The 14,816-nt window shown below is 46.6% G+C and overlaps 2 protein-coding genes across 3 annotated transcripts in view; one reads left to right on the top strand and one right to left on the bottom strand.

Annotated features, from left to right (window-relative positions):
• dlgap1b (discs, large (Drosophila) homolog-associated protein 1b) overlaps positions 1 to 5,014 on the top strand; it is a 36,850-nt gene extending 31,836 nt beyond the window's left edge. For both annotated transcript variants that reach the window (XM_067251670.1, XM_067251669.1), the window contains 4 exons: positions 1,573 to 2,009; positions 3,048 to 3,139; positions 3,437 to 3,589; positions 4,330 to 5,014. In XM_067251670.1, the coding sequence (XP_067107771.1) occupies positions 1,573 to 2,009; positions 3,048 to 3,139; positions 3,437 to 3,589; positions 4,330 to 4,545 (898 nt within the window). In that variant the 3' untranslated portion in view covers positions 4,546 to 5,014. The remainder of the gene's footprint in view (positions 1 to 1,572; positions 2,010 to 3,047; positions 3,140 to 3,436; positions 3,590 to 4,329) is intronic.
• A 4,237-nt stretch (positions 5,015 to 9,251) lies between these two features.
• tgif1 (TGFB-induced factor homeobox 1) lies at positions 9,252 to 14,279 on the bottom strand. The gene is made up of 3 exons (XM_067251768.1): positions 14,022 to 14,279; positions 11,906 to 12,135; positions 9,252 to 11,027 (listed from the first exon to the last, which is right to left on the bottom strand). The coding sequence occupies exons 1-3, from the start codon at positions 14,035 to 14,037 to the stop codon at positions 10,335 to 10,337; spliced, it is 939 nt and encodes a 312-aa protein (XP_067107869.1). The 5' UTR covers positions 14,038 to 14,279; the 3' UTR covers positions 9,252 to 10,334.
• Between the last annotated feature and the right edge of the window lie 537 nt (positions 14,280 to 14,816).

Here is a 14,816-nt window from a genome sequence, read left to right as displayed (position 1 = left end):
ATTGTGCCCCCCCCTCTTTTGTCTCTCCTTCCCTTCTTCCTTTCATCCCCTCACCCTTCTTTCTCTGTCAGTCTCTGTCTTTCTTTTTTGCTTTCTTTCTTCCATCTTATCCTATCTACCTATGTATGTCTGTCTCTCTCTTTCTCTCCCCTATCCCTCCCCTCGATCTACCTCTCTCTCCCTCTCTCTCTCTCTCTCTATCTCTCTCTCTCTCTCTCTCTCTCTCTCTCTCTCTCTCTCTCTCTCTCTCTCTCTCTCTCTCTCTCTCTGTGTGTCTGGCCTGTGTTTGGCCTTGGCTCCTCAGGAAGTTGTTAGCAGACTGATAGAAAGCAGACTGAGGTCATTACGACTGCACACCTGCTATGAGGAGAGTTACTCTTTAACTGCTCTGCACACACACACACGGCGCGCACACACACACACACACCCTTACACACAACACACACGCTCTCTGTTTTATCTAAGCCAGTTCTCCCCCACTCCCTCTCTTGTCTCTCTGTCTGTGTTCACGGAAGAGAGGAGATGAATGGCCGACGGAGGTGTAGATGAATGGGTAGAGCAGAGGAGGGTGGGGGGAGTGGCTGGAGATGGGGTGAGGCAGACTGATGGAGGGAGATCTGTCACCCCGCGGGCAGGTCAAGCCAGGGTGTATGTGTGTGCGTGTGTGCGAGTGTATTTACGTGTGTGTGCTTGGGGGTAGTTTTTTTTTCCTTTCTTTGACTGTTTGTGAGTGTTGATCTGTAGTTGTGTTTCTTATACACGGTCTGAAAAGTTAGCTGTCATTGAGCATTCATCTGGCTCATCTCCCACTAACACAGCTCCCTGCATTTGGCCTCTCATTCAGAACTGTGTGTGTGTGTGTCCTGGTTGATTCTGTCTGTGCATAACAGTGTGACAGTGTGTGTGTAGGTTGGCACATTACACTGTGGGACTTGGCAAAAGGATCTCTTTACAGGCACAAAGGCTCTTGAGCCAAATAAAAAATGTCCCTACCCTGGCCCCCTACAACACACACACATACACACACACACACAAAGCTAGTCCTGAGGGTGTGTTATCAGCACAGAGGCAGGGTGAGTGATGACTACACACTCCAGTGCCTCTGAATCAACCAGGTGACAGCACACACACACATACGTACACACGCACACACACACACACTCCCGTCAAATTCAATGCTATCTGATGGGATCTGTGTGTGGAAGCAGGGCCTCCATCTGTTGGAGTGTCACACACATTTGTCTACCCAGTGGTTTGAGCTGGTGTTGACGACCTTGTACTTTCTAAAATGACCTGAACTTTACCTGAATTATCTCATACAGTAAGAAGCAAACAAATAAGTAACTTTAGAATGTAATTTTTTACCTAGAATTTCAGACCCAATGACTGACTGATAACATGACTATTTTGATTTTGTTTTCAACTGTACTTATGATTTTATGCAGCCTGAACAGGCTTTGACTCGACCCATAGTACACTCCAAACAAAGCTGTTTAGAAGGACGGGCGCTCCATTCAGTGTGACGGCATTTCCACGGCGCGCGCCAACCCTGCGCTCTCCTCCCTTCCGCAGCTACCGGCGGATGACCCGCTCCAACAGCGTGACCGCTGCCGTGCAGGCCGACCTGGACGACCCCTGCGACCCGGCCGGGGTTCCCCTCCCCCCCCTGCGCCACTGCGCCACCATGCCCCGGCAGCACTCCCGCGATGCCGCCACCTCCACCGTCAGCATCCAGGGCTCGGGGAACCACTACCACGCCTGCGCCGCCGACGACAGCGACAGCGGAGACGCGGGCTTCGACCCGTCCATCCTGCCCCCGCCCGACCCCTGGATGGACAGCGTGGCGGGCCCCGGCCCCGACGACTCGCTGGCGGGCGGGGCCGGGCGCTCGGCGTGCCGGAGGGACGGACGCTGGTTCCTCAAGCTGCTCCAGGCGGAGGCGGAGAGGATGGAGGGCTGGTGCGGGCAGATGGAGCAGGACGAGATGGAGCACGAGCTGCCGGAAGAGGGTGAGCCTGCTGGGGGGGGGGGGGTTTTGGCGCGAGTGTGCGCCCCTCGTGCCCGCTCCTCCCCGTCTCTCTCTTTCTTCCCCTTCTCTTCCCGATTGTCTCTCCCTCCGTCTCTCTCTCTCTGCTCTCCACGTGTCACAGACTAAGTCAGTGTTAGACAGCCCCAGAGCTCCTACAAGAGGCTGTCAGGCCCCCTCTGGTTGTTCCGCAGACATACCAGTCCTAGTTAACAGTGTAGAGGAAGCCTGTGGGCCCAGGGACACATCTGTCTGTGAGATACACTGTTGAACCCCCTTTCATCACACACACACACACACACAGCCAAAAAGTCTACAGGGGTTTTCATCCAGCCAGCCCTCTTAATGAGCTTATTCTAGGCAGCTGCCAAACTGTGCATGTGCGCACGCACGCGCCCCACACACACACACACACAGTCTCCATCTCACATTCAAAGACACACACACACTATGCAAAGTTAGTATGAACAACACTTGGCACAGGGGTGGTTCATGTCCTCACTATGTAACTGGCTTCTTCTCCCTCGTGCCATTGCGATTCCATCCCCCCAAATGCACAGCCCCGTCCCCCCACCCCTCAAATCAACAGACAGTCTGTTTTCATTTGAGGCGGATGACTGTTTTCCTGTGCTGTGATTATATTTGAGTTTGGCCTGGAGGCTGCTTTCTCAGGACATACCCCCTGTCCACCTCAGAGCTCGGCGGGAAGCTGGGCTTTGTTGACTTGGTGCGCAGGGTAAACACTCCCACCTCTCATCAAAACGCTCAGTTTGAGTTCCCTCCTTCCTATGTTTGTAGTCGTCCGCTCTTCAAAAGGCTGGCTGCTGGACGGCACGCCTCCGACAGGACTGGAGGGAAACCTTTCATAGCGGTTTAATATGTACATTGCCTTTTCGTGGTTCAGTGAATAATTGTGTTTGTTTGTTTCTTTGGTGTGGTTTTGTGTCCGACGCACGCGTGTTTTTCTTTGGTGTCTTCTGGGTGTGTGTTTGTGTGCGCGTGTGCGTGTGTGTGTGTACAGTCCTGGGGAAAATCCGCAGTGCGGTGGGGAGCGCCCAGCTGCTGATGTCCCAGAAGTTTGAGCAGTTCAGGGAGCTTTGTGAGGAGAATCTGGTATGTAACCCCCCACCCCCTCCCCCTCGTTACATCACACTGCACACAGATAACACTGATAACCCCTGGCTCATACGTAGAGCCTGCACATGGAAAGAATACTGCCTCATCATGTGACTGTGGCTCTAGCTATGAGAGGAGCAGGGAGGATTCTTTTATTAAGTGTCATTGGAGCACAGCAGACGAGGTGAAGGGGGTGATTCTGCATTGGCTGCGGTGTTAGAATACAGATTGTGACTTTCTGTAGGTCCTGTTGTGATTTTCATGAACCTCGGTGTGTGTGTTTGTTTGTCTCAGAACCCCAACGCCCACCCCCGGCCTACCTCCCAGGACCTTGCAGGGTTTTGGGACATGCTGCAGCTGTCCATTGAGAACATCAGCCTCAAGTTCGATGAGCTCCACCAGCTCAAAGCCAACAACTGGAGACCCCTTGACCCCCCCGAGATTAAGGTGCCCCCCCCAACCCCCCACACCCTAAATGAACCCTACAACTCACACTGATTCATTCAAATCTGTATTGATTCGTTCAGTGTCCATACGTTTCATATTGGAATGCCCTTTGGGTCTGCATGGTTTCACACTCATTGCTGTGTAATTGTCACACGCACACACACACACACACACACAGGTGCACACCTATTGTTTTGTGTGCGCACTCATTGTTTCAAGTGCACTTTTCGATGTAGCATGCCAAGGTGTTGTGTGTGTGTTCCTGACCTGTCGTGTTGCCGGTATGCTTGCCTGACCACTCGTATGTGTGTGTGTGCTTTGTGTGTTTTGTTTGTCGACAGTGAGACGCATTTGAGAAGTCACTCTACCCGCCATGCACCGTGTGGGGACGGGGGGAGGGGGGTGGGCGGCCTCTCCGGCCCCCCCCGTCTCTGTCCCCCCGCACACGGCTGCCACCGCCACCCACGCACTCTCACCCCGCGCCACCGTCAGCCATAACCTCATTCCGAATGCATGCAAACGGACGCTACACCGCACGGCACCGCACCGTTCTCTCTCTCTAACCCAATTCAAGATGGCTGCTGTTGTAATGTCTGAAGCGCTCGCACTCGGAGTGCTTCTTGCGTCCATCCTGTGATGTGTTAAGCTCCAACCGACCCGGGACGGGTGAGGTTACACCCCCCCCAACCCCCCCACCCCCCGTAATCCGACTGTTTGAATGTTTATTCATCCTCATCCAGGAGAGACGGATGGCCCCTCCTGTGCCAAAGAAGCCCCAGAAGGGCCACCCTCCCCTGGCTCGAGACCGCTCCCTGGAGAGCTCCGAGCGCCAGCGCCTGGAGGCCCGAAAGCGCCTTCTGGCCGCCAAGCGGGCGGCGTCCCTCCGACAGAGCTCGGCCACTGAGAGTGCCGACAGTATCGAGATTTACATCCCGGAGGCACAGACCAGACTATGAGACGGACACACACAAATTCAACACACAGAAACGCACACGCAGACATGTGACATACATACAGGTGTGCTCCAGCACCTCAACACACACACAGACACTGTAACACAAACTGTGGCACTGAATGGCTAGGGTAGGGCTTGTAATATAACCCCGTCTTTGTTGACTTCCCATGAACAGGGTGGGGTCTGTCAAGGTAGTGTCGGTTCCTCCACAAATGTATATTTATTTATCTATTTATTTATTTACTCTCCCTTAGGAAAAACAAATCTTAGCTTTCAGCTTCTGCGTAGCACTCCCACGGCACTTTCTTTTTCCAGACATGTGTTTTGTGATCCCTTCGTTCTCCACGTTCAACACTCCATTACACGACCTGTCCTCCCAAAGCAGGCAGGTGTAGCACTGGGGCGGGGCACGTATCTCGTTACGGATGTATTGAATTGGCAGAGCAGGAGACGGGAGGGTGAGATGGACAGCGAGGGAGAGGGACAGGGAGAGGGAGAGGGAGAGGGAGAGGGAGAGGGAGAGGGAGAGAGAGAGAGAGAGAGAGAGAGAGAGAGAGAGAGAGAGAGAGAGAGAGAGGGAGAGGGAGAGATGGGAAGAAGGGAGTGAGAGAATGGTACAGAAAGAGAGGTATGAATAGAGATTAAAAAGAAACGGCGAGAGAGATAGAGGAGCAGAAACAGAGATGGAGGGAGAGATGGAGAAACAAATGGAAGTAGGAGAGAGAGAGGGTGGACCTAGTATTGCAAGGGCGTAGCAGGTCATCCTCTGGATTGTCTCTCCTCTCCCCTCTCTCTTTTTATTCCATCCACTGTCAGTGAAAGCATTTTAATATAAGACATAGCCACACACAACAAACCGAGACAACATATACACATCATATACCATGAACACTCCTCATTTGAATTCCAGACAAAGCTGTACGTATTGTATCAATCAATGTAGGCCACGCCAAATCATATATTTCACACTTTCATTGAAACTCAATGAATAACAAAACACAACAAACATGTTTTTACAGGTCCTCATGCTCTCTACCATTGTTTTATGTGGTTTAAAGTTCTCCTGTTTGGTGTGGCCACAGACAAATGTACGTATATATGTGCAGTTTTTAGCATTTTCAGATTCACAACTAATCTTGACACACTGGGTTAGGGGTGGTAGATTAAGTTATTTATATTTTATATATCTATCTATATCTACCTATATTATCTATCTATATATATATACCTTATATAAATATACCTATATTAATATAGGTCTTATGTAGAGTAACCAAATAACTTCACAAGAAAACAGCCATGTCTTAAGACAGGGCTGTTGTTCTCGAGCCTATCCCAGGGGTCAGAGGTCACAGGCTCAGGCAGGTCACCCAGGTGTGATTTGGTTCTGGAATAAGCAATGTTGGTTTGAGGTCAGGTGTGCTCTGTTGGTGGATCTGAAACTGTTTCTTCAGCGAAATCATTAAGTTCACATAGTAGAGGAGACACCTGTGAAATCAGGGTTCGTCACAAGAAGGTACGTGTGTGCATCCGACCGCTTGTACGTATGTGCGTGTGTATGAGTGTGAGTTTTGAAGGTTTGCTTGTGTGTGTGCTAGTTACAGAGCAGGTGCCGAAGAGACTGGCGTAGCGCAGTTGCACCGTGCGTGTGGAAGAGACTTGTGTTTGGGGGTTTTCATGCTTGTTTAAAAAGTGCTTCCTTTTTTTCAAAGGTCAAATGTTTTCAAAGATCAAATGAGGCCCGATACTAACAAGCAAAGTAGCATAATCGACACACTGTAAAACAAAAACACTGTACATCATTTTAAACTGAGCTATACATACTGTTACCACTGTATTATACGTATGCTGACTCAAGATCATTGGTATATCATTTATTTATTTATTAATCTTTTTGTCTATCATATTGTACTGAAACCATCAGGTATCCTTGAGTTACCTACAGTGAGGTCATCGCTAGTACAGATATCATGCCCAACATGTTACAGTATGTAATTGTGTTAACAGAAATAGGTTAGGTTGACAACTTGTCAGGCAAGATGGATGTTCTTTTTATATGTGTGTGCGTGTTTCTCATTTCCCATGCTAGTTCCCATGCCAACTTTTTAAAAGTGAACGTTTATAGTATTTTATATCCATGTTTTATTTATTTGGAGAAAAAAGATTGTTTATTATGGTGATTATGATTATTATGCACTGAAAAGGCCCATATACTGTGTTTATAATTGTTCTATGTTTTCTCTTTGGCATGACAGGCACTTTTATTTCTTTTTTCAGTAATCAGCCTTAATTTCTAATGTGATAGTTGAGCACAAAACAGCCTCAGGGGAAGAAGCATATAATGTGTGTGTGTGTGTGCGTGTTTTGTTCGGTGTGTGATATTCATGCCTGTGTGTGTGTGTGTGCTATAATTGCGTCCCATGAAAAGGCTTCGTCTCCCACTGTAAACACACCCACATGATATATCATGAGGTTACACGGGGGAACATCATATGAGTGGAAGTAAATTGTGATCAAGTCCTTTTTCATGAAAAAAACCCTGTCAGGAAGCTCCTTTCCCCCCATGCAGATGTAAATCAGTTTGCCATATCAAGACGTTTGGTCCACATGGATTTGAAGACAGATCTTGAGCTACGTTACTTTCATGGCCTACGGTTTTGATCCTAGTTGTTGGGTTGGTACCTATGTCCTTGTTTTCAATGTAGTTACTCTAGATGGGTGATAGGTGCTCCATAGGCACCTAGCAAAAATCCCTTGCCATTTTTGAGAGGGATAAGGATGTTATTTATAGAAGTAGTCATAGAGAGAAGTATTCTGTTTCTTTGTGGTGAGGTTATAATGAGGTCACTGTACTGTATGATTTGATTTTTTGGAGGACACTGGAAAAGTAACCCTAGATTTACCTTTTTGTCATTTAGGTCCAGGTACTTTTGATACTTCTTCTTTTAACTCCTGTATTTGAAAGAATTAAATTGTTGGTAAAAAAAAATATATTTATGTTTATTATATAATAACATATCATTATACCCTGCATACAGGGGGTCGAAATAATGAACAGAATGTTGGATTGTGGGTAATTGCCAAACTAAAGACTTTGAAACAATCCTGGCAGTTCTGAGAAAGATGTAGCAACAAGAAAAGCATTCAATGAACATTTGTACATAAATGAATGTTTCCCTAATGTAAAACAAAACATCAATCAAATAACATATTACGCAGATATACATTTTGTAATTAATGTTATTACACTGTTGATGTTATGGCACGTGTATGAAAATCTATCAGCATTAAAAAAAAACTTAATGCCATCATTGTATTGTCGCTGACTGCATATATTCGAGTGCAGGCTAAACATGTGTTCCCACTTTGCACACAATTAAATCAGATTAGAAGTTCCCCTTCTGTTTTCTTGGCTTTTCCCTACCGCAGAGGCGGGACCCCACAATTAGACTGTAGTTTTGGCCTTGGCTTGGCCCTGCAGGAGCACGACATGGTGATTCGTCACTACACACATCAATCAACCTCGGCAGGCAGCGAGCTGACCTCAGCGGCCAAAGTCCAGGGGGGAAATCATGGAGGCAGGGACTCACAAAAACATCTTTCCTTGATTCCTTAGTTCATTCTTGCTTGCTCCTTTCCTCCTTGCCTGGTTTCTCACACGTAGTAAGGGCCCAGGTTCCACCCCCTTCTGACTGTTTTGAGTTTCAAGGAGCCAAGCCGACTGACGTAAAAGAAGGGGAAGACTTTAGAGACTCCTCTGTCAGTTTCTCAACAGATGTCCTGCTGTTTAGGCTCTACAGGATGTTGTGACCCTCATCAGTGTTTTGTCCCCAGGGTGGGGTCTTCTTCCACCAACAGGAATATCTGTCACTTCTGACAGGCTGTCATCCACGGGAGCCAGATCAAATCACACTGTGCGTTTGTCTTCCTCATCTGTTCAAGATCAGACTCAGGCACAGCACCTTATTCATCACATGAATATGAACGACTATCACAAATGAACATGAGTCTTTGTCAGTTTCAATCCAGTTATACTTAAAATAGGGGTTATATTTTTACAACAACTGAACAACAACTTATTAAGGCCAATTAATTAGGGCCATCTGATCCTTAAGGATTGGAGCAGGGGGAGGAGGGAGCAGCTGTCTGGCCCGGCCATAAACAACGTGTGAATACCCAGAATCCTCTCTGTTTTAATCTTGTCTGCAGTGTTTATCGAGACGCATACACACAAACACAGCACCTCCATCTTGGCAGGAAACAGTTGATCTCTGCTGTTAGCCGTAGCTCTAATTCATGCAGGATTATGCTAATTGCCGGGAGCTCTTGTAAACCTCACGCACAACCGTAGGAACGCCTGGAGATGACTCATCAGACACGTGGAAACACGTCTGTGACAGCTCACCATTTCTTTCCTCCCTCTACCTTTTCACTTTTCTAGAACATTCCCCGTCTCAAAAAGAGGCGTGTGTGACTCACTTGTTAGTCGTTAACTTTCAAATGCCCCCAAGTTATATGTTCTCTGGTTACTTTAATTAGCTTGCAGTATGGCTGACATACCTTTACCCATCAGGATTTGTGTTGCCTGTTGATGTTTTTCCAGTTGGGATCCTTTTCGGGGAAACTCCTCAAGCTAGATTCCTCAGTTGATAAGATAATGAGGTCATAGGCCTGTGAAAAATGACACTGAAACCGGCAAAGGAAATTTGTAGAAAACAAAACTTTATTTGAATCCCATTGTGACCCCTATTTGCCACAAACATTGCACAGTATGAAAAGAAATCACATCATTGGGCATCATGTCACATTAGCTATACACATGGTCCTTTTGTACATGAAATGCTTTCTTTTTGTTTAGTTGTTTTTTGGTGATTTTGAGATGCTCAGTCTGGTTGTAATACGATAAGAAATGCAAAACAGACCTATATAGTGTTATACTTCCAGTCCACTGGCCACTGCTACTCTGGGTGAAGACACAAGGTTCAGACTAAGAACCTGCTACATACCTCTGAATATGTTCATCTGAATAAGCTCATCTGAATATCCCTCCGAAGGAAAAACAACAACAAAAAGTTCAACCAGAAAAAAAAAACACAAAAATTGAAGTGTCCTTTGAAAAATAGTGAAAGGAATAGTAACAAAATAGAACAGGCAAAAACTATACTCTTATCATGAAAACACATAACACTTACTACAGTAGTGAATAGAGTTCCTCGTCGATGTCCAGAGCAAAGTATGATTAAGACAGAGATGAGTCTCCTGCCGTCCTGCTGTGCAAAAGAACGGAGGGGAGTCAGATCGATCGCAGACAGATCACTGAAATGTAAAAGAACCCATCCTAAACCGACCTATCCGGTAAGAGAATGATCGGCGGAGGAGAAGGGGAATTAAAAAAAATTAAAAAAGAATCTCCCCTCCCACCTTTAACTTGGGAAATAAAAAAGGAAAGTTGTAAAACAGGCAGCTTTTGTCCTACATTTTTTGGTCCTGTGTGCAAAAATGATACACATTTAGATACATACGCTTGTATATGAAATAAAAAAAAAGAACTCTCCAAGGCACCTTAATACAGTCTTTTTTCTTTCTATTACAAAAATCCTCATAAGTTTTGATTGGTATACCAAAAATAGAAATGATCAGGCGTCTGTTGACGTGGGTTTGTTCTCTGTTGCGCACCGACAAGTTGATTCAACTCGCAGAGACAAGTTCCTCATGAGAAACGAAACGAGTTGATTCTCTATTCCTTTTTCCACCTCCAGCTCCATCTTTCCTCTCTCTTCCTCCCTGATCTTACGAGACCCGTTGCTTGGCCTGCAGCTCCATCTCGGCCGCCCGTTTGAGGGCCACATCCACCAGGAGCTGGAAGCCGCTGAAGTCCTGGGTGAGGTCTGGCGGGGTGGGGGGCGGGGTGTTGAAGAGCCCGCTCTGGGGGCTCATGCTCCCCTCCAGGGTGGTGGTGGTGGTGGGAGGGATGGTGGCCTTCTCAGCGGGGCTCTCCAGCACCTCCTCCTTACACCTGAGCAGGCCGCCCAGAGCAGCCGCCGAGTGCAGCAGCTCCGCTGCCCTGTCTGTGTTCAAACTCAGGAAGTAGGGAAGGGAGGCGTGGCCTGGCTGCACGGTCGCCGTGACAGTGGTGTGACAGATGACGGACGGGCGGGCGGGGGCGGCCACCGGCGGGGACGGGGAGGCCGAGGTGGGGGAGGAGGACGGGGACAGGGAGGCCGAGGTGGGGGAGGAGGTCATCCTCAGGACGCTGGGGACGTCGGGCTCGAAGCTGGAGGGATGGAGGCCACGCTTGTCGTAGGCGTCCTCCGTGCCCCCCGTGGCGGTGGCGGCGTGCTTGGGCGACTGGGAGCTGTCGGAGAAGCTGTCGCCCGCCTTGCTGCCTTTCCGGGAGATGGTAAACTGGTTGGGGTCCTTGCCGTCTTTTCTCAGCAGCTCAGGTAGCAGTCGTCGCCGGGCGTTGATGAACCAATTACACACCTAGATGAGAGGAATCCAGGGTAAGTCACACCGTCTTGTCGGACTTAGATCTCGCTTGGATTTCACTGGGTTTCACTTGAAACTCTAAACGTGTACTATTTACAAAGCTGCAATTTGCTTTTGCACAGTTGCGCAGTGTGACCTTGTTTTCTTTAAACAACAATCAAATAGTTAGAATTAGAATGTTTGAATTTGTGCTGGTCCTGTGTTAAAACTGAGACTTATACAACTAAGCCGTTGGCTAATTTTTCTTTAAATCCTTTTGTAATCTATATGAAGAGAGTCAACTTTCTCCCTCTTGTGTTTTTTCCCCCCACTCTTTTCTCTCTTGTTCCCAGTCTTTTGTTGGCCGTGGAGGGCCCAGTGAGCCCAGCAGTTCTTACTATGTAAATGACTCTGCATTGTTCCCAGACAGCTGGGCTGGATAGGGCTGGAGGGAGGGAAATTCCTGACTGCCTTAGCCAAGCCCTCACCACAAGAGGAGAGCGAGGGAGGGAAGGAGGGAGAGGGGTGGGGAGGGGAGGGGGGGGTGAGGGAGCAGTTTGCTCAGTTGCCTCTGCTCTCAATGTGTATTCATTTAAAACGGTCTCAGACCGAAAGGGGGCAATACTGTGGAACGACTCACTACTCAAACTGAACGTGTCATGGTTTCTTTGTTCATGTGTCATAAAACACAAACACACAGGAAATGATCCCAAGATGGGAACACCGTCATTGTTTTCCCCTCAATGGCTAGTCTGAGCACAGCGGCTGATCATATCCTACAACTTAGTCATGAACCTCAGAGGAATGTTTCCCAGGCTCAGATACTTTGCCCTCTCCTTTGTTTTAATTTCCCCACCAACTACAGCTGCATGGCCACTGCTGTGGGTGCTTACCTGCAGGGTGGACAGCTGGGTCTGGATAGACAACAGGGATTTCTCCTGTTCAGAGGGATACGCATTGTAGCGGTGCTCGAACAGCCAGTCCCTCAGGATCTGGACAGACTCCTTGGGCAGGTTCCCCCTCCTCTTCCTCTTCCCGCTCCCCCCCGAGCTGGATGACAGGTCCAGGGGGGCATCCATGCCGTCATCCTCGTCTGTCTCGCTCCCTGACAACATCATCATGCCTGTGGGAGGAACAAAGGGTGTGTATGAGGAAAGGCACACTAGAGACTGACTACACAGTGACATCCAAGTCAAACACACCGATCTTTCAGCCGATATGCCACGTAACGACTGTGCCAGCCGGCTTGTCAAACACTAGCTGTCTCAAATGCAGCTGATGTGTCAGAGCCAAGCTGTCAAGTTCAGCCATGTGATTCATGCCGGGAAGGGAGGGAGGGAGCAGAGGGAGAGCGTCACAAAGGCTGCTCCGACGCTGTGTCAGTTATGAAAGCCTGCCTCAACAAATACTGGAGGGCCTACTGTACAGAACACACACGCCAATGTGTTTAGACCAGACATTGCAGAGATAGGGCTGGAAGCTGACAAGACATAACACAGTAGTTATATCAGCGGCAAAATATGCCACTTCCTGCACTACTAAGCTCTATTCTATGCTACAGACAATTCTAAAGTTCCAGACAATAATCAACAAGTTGAGAAAATCTGTAGTTCCTTAAAAATGTGAAGTATGTTATCTATATTAGTTTGTATGATTTTATATAGGCATTCTTAATACAGCTTTGGAGTGTAAATTGATTGCGACTGTTAATACAGTGAATACGTCACAAATTGCCAAATGTAAACAAAACTGGAGACACTTTGTTGACACATTTTACAGATCCACTATTATTTATAGTCAATTTATTGCAACTTCTACTCTTGCTTGCTCACAACTTGCCAGTCAAGGTGTTCCCAAAGTTAGTTCACATTTTGCTTTAGTGACGGGTATTTTAATAGGTTGTCAAGATTCTAACATAAGGTAGTTAAAGTTGTAATGACACGTGTAACAGGTCTGTATGTAAATTTACAAATAGCCTGTTCTTGGCGTGGTTGGAAATGGAGAAGAACTTCTCGAATGAAATTCACAGTATGAGATAATTACGTAGGCTTGAACAAGAGAAGGGGGAGGGGGACCTGTTGCAAATCTGCGTCTAGAGACTAAACAAAAGAATCTTGGTCGTCGATCTGTTCTTTCAATATAATTCAAATGTTATTGAAAGAAAACTTACTATACCATGACTTTTTTCCTAAGTAGTACATAAATGTTAGCGAATTTGGTATTTAGTGACCACAACTGAATTTATTTTACAAGTTTAAACAGCGTGGAGAAGTTTTCTATTGTGCTCTCTAACACGAGGTCGAAGAATGCTAGAGCAGTCTCGCAGAAGGAAAGCAATTTGAAACTTTACAAAGGAAGTAAAAATGTAGTGTTGTGTAGGTCTGGATGTAGTCACTTGGTAATAAGGAAAGCATTTTTCTCTCTCTGGTATATGGAAACTATGTTGCTTCTACACGAGGCGAGGTAGCTACTTCGCCAAAACGTCTCAATCCCTGCCTATGGCACTGGAAACTTATGTCTAGTGGAACGTCTTAAAAAAAGTGTATACATTTTGGGATACTCCGAATGATGACGTGATTACGACAATATACCACTGGCACATTCACTTTTAAGGTTTGGTTCGTATAGGCTCATTTGAGTCAGAAAGGTCCTCCTAAGTTTTACAGGTCCACAAGCTAAGTTAATGTAAACATAATAATTGGGTCCGGTATATCTATCATATTTACTCTAAATCAAATAGGCGTAAAATAAGTGTAAACAACTGAAGAAAACTGGAGATGATTCTAGTTTGGTATAGTTCTTATAACGTTTCCTATCAAATTTGACAGCCCGTCAGCACATGGGAGAAAAATCCTGTTTTGTCTGGAGCGGAAACAATAGGCTGCATGGCTTGCAGTGAAAACACCATTACATTGAGTCCATTGCAAAATATATATTTGAAAAGCATGTACATAGCTTATTGATATTTATACGATATTGCAGACCTAGACAAATTCAAATGCAACGTACCCTTTTTTGTCTTCATGTCCGCCAGAAATCCCCTTTTCACGGTGGCCACGAGAAAAGCGCAGTGTTTTTTTTGTGTTTTTTTTCCCCCTCCTTCGATTTAGTCCTTGCTGTTCTTCTTTTCCAGGTATTCCCCACACGTATATTCCAAGTGGCTACAAATGTGAAATCAGTTAATATCCTTTTCGTTTTTAAATGGCCGTCGTTTTATTTGCTAGAGACTTACAGGGTACCTGAGATCTGCGCCTCTCTTGGCTTGCCTTTCTCATTCAATGTGTGTTTGATCACGAAACTGGGTGACAGCTATCTTTGACAGCTGCGTGACTCAACGCTCGAAGATCCTCCCACTTGGAGAGAAGAGGAAAAATCTGTGACATCAGCATGGCTTGAACATTGACATGGATACACTTTTGCATCTGAAGCTCATACAACCCATGTTTTCATACAAATTGCTAATGTAGTGTTCCTTTCATCCCATCAATAAATTGGAGATGAACAAATGTAGTTTTTTCTTAGGCTATTTCTCCTGCAATAGAGTTGGCCTGAGCAAATCCATTACCCAACATTATATAGTTCGAGGCTGATAAAATAATCATTACAACATATGTTGCATTTGTATTTGAATTGAGACTTGAGGCAAAGATATTAGCGTATTTCCCAGGTCAGGTTTTATCAGCTGCATTGTCTAGTTATCGCCATGCTGTTTTGTAATCTCAGTGTAGTATGACGCACGGGACGCGATATCATCTCGTTAATATTTTTGTGTCTGAATGGCAAGACCGCTTTTTACTCCTGGAA

Source organism: Osmerus mordax, chromosome 15 (assembly GCF_038355195.1).
Source record: "Osmerus mordax isolate fOsmMor3 chromosome 15, fOsmMor3.pri, whole genome shotgun sequence".
In the NCBI taxonomy this organism is placed as follows: domain Eukaryota; kingdom Metazoa; phylum Chordata; class Actinopteri; order Osmeriformes; family Osmeridae; genus Osmerus; species Osmerus mordax.
This window is presented reverse-complemented; position numbering and strand designations above follow the sequence as displayed.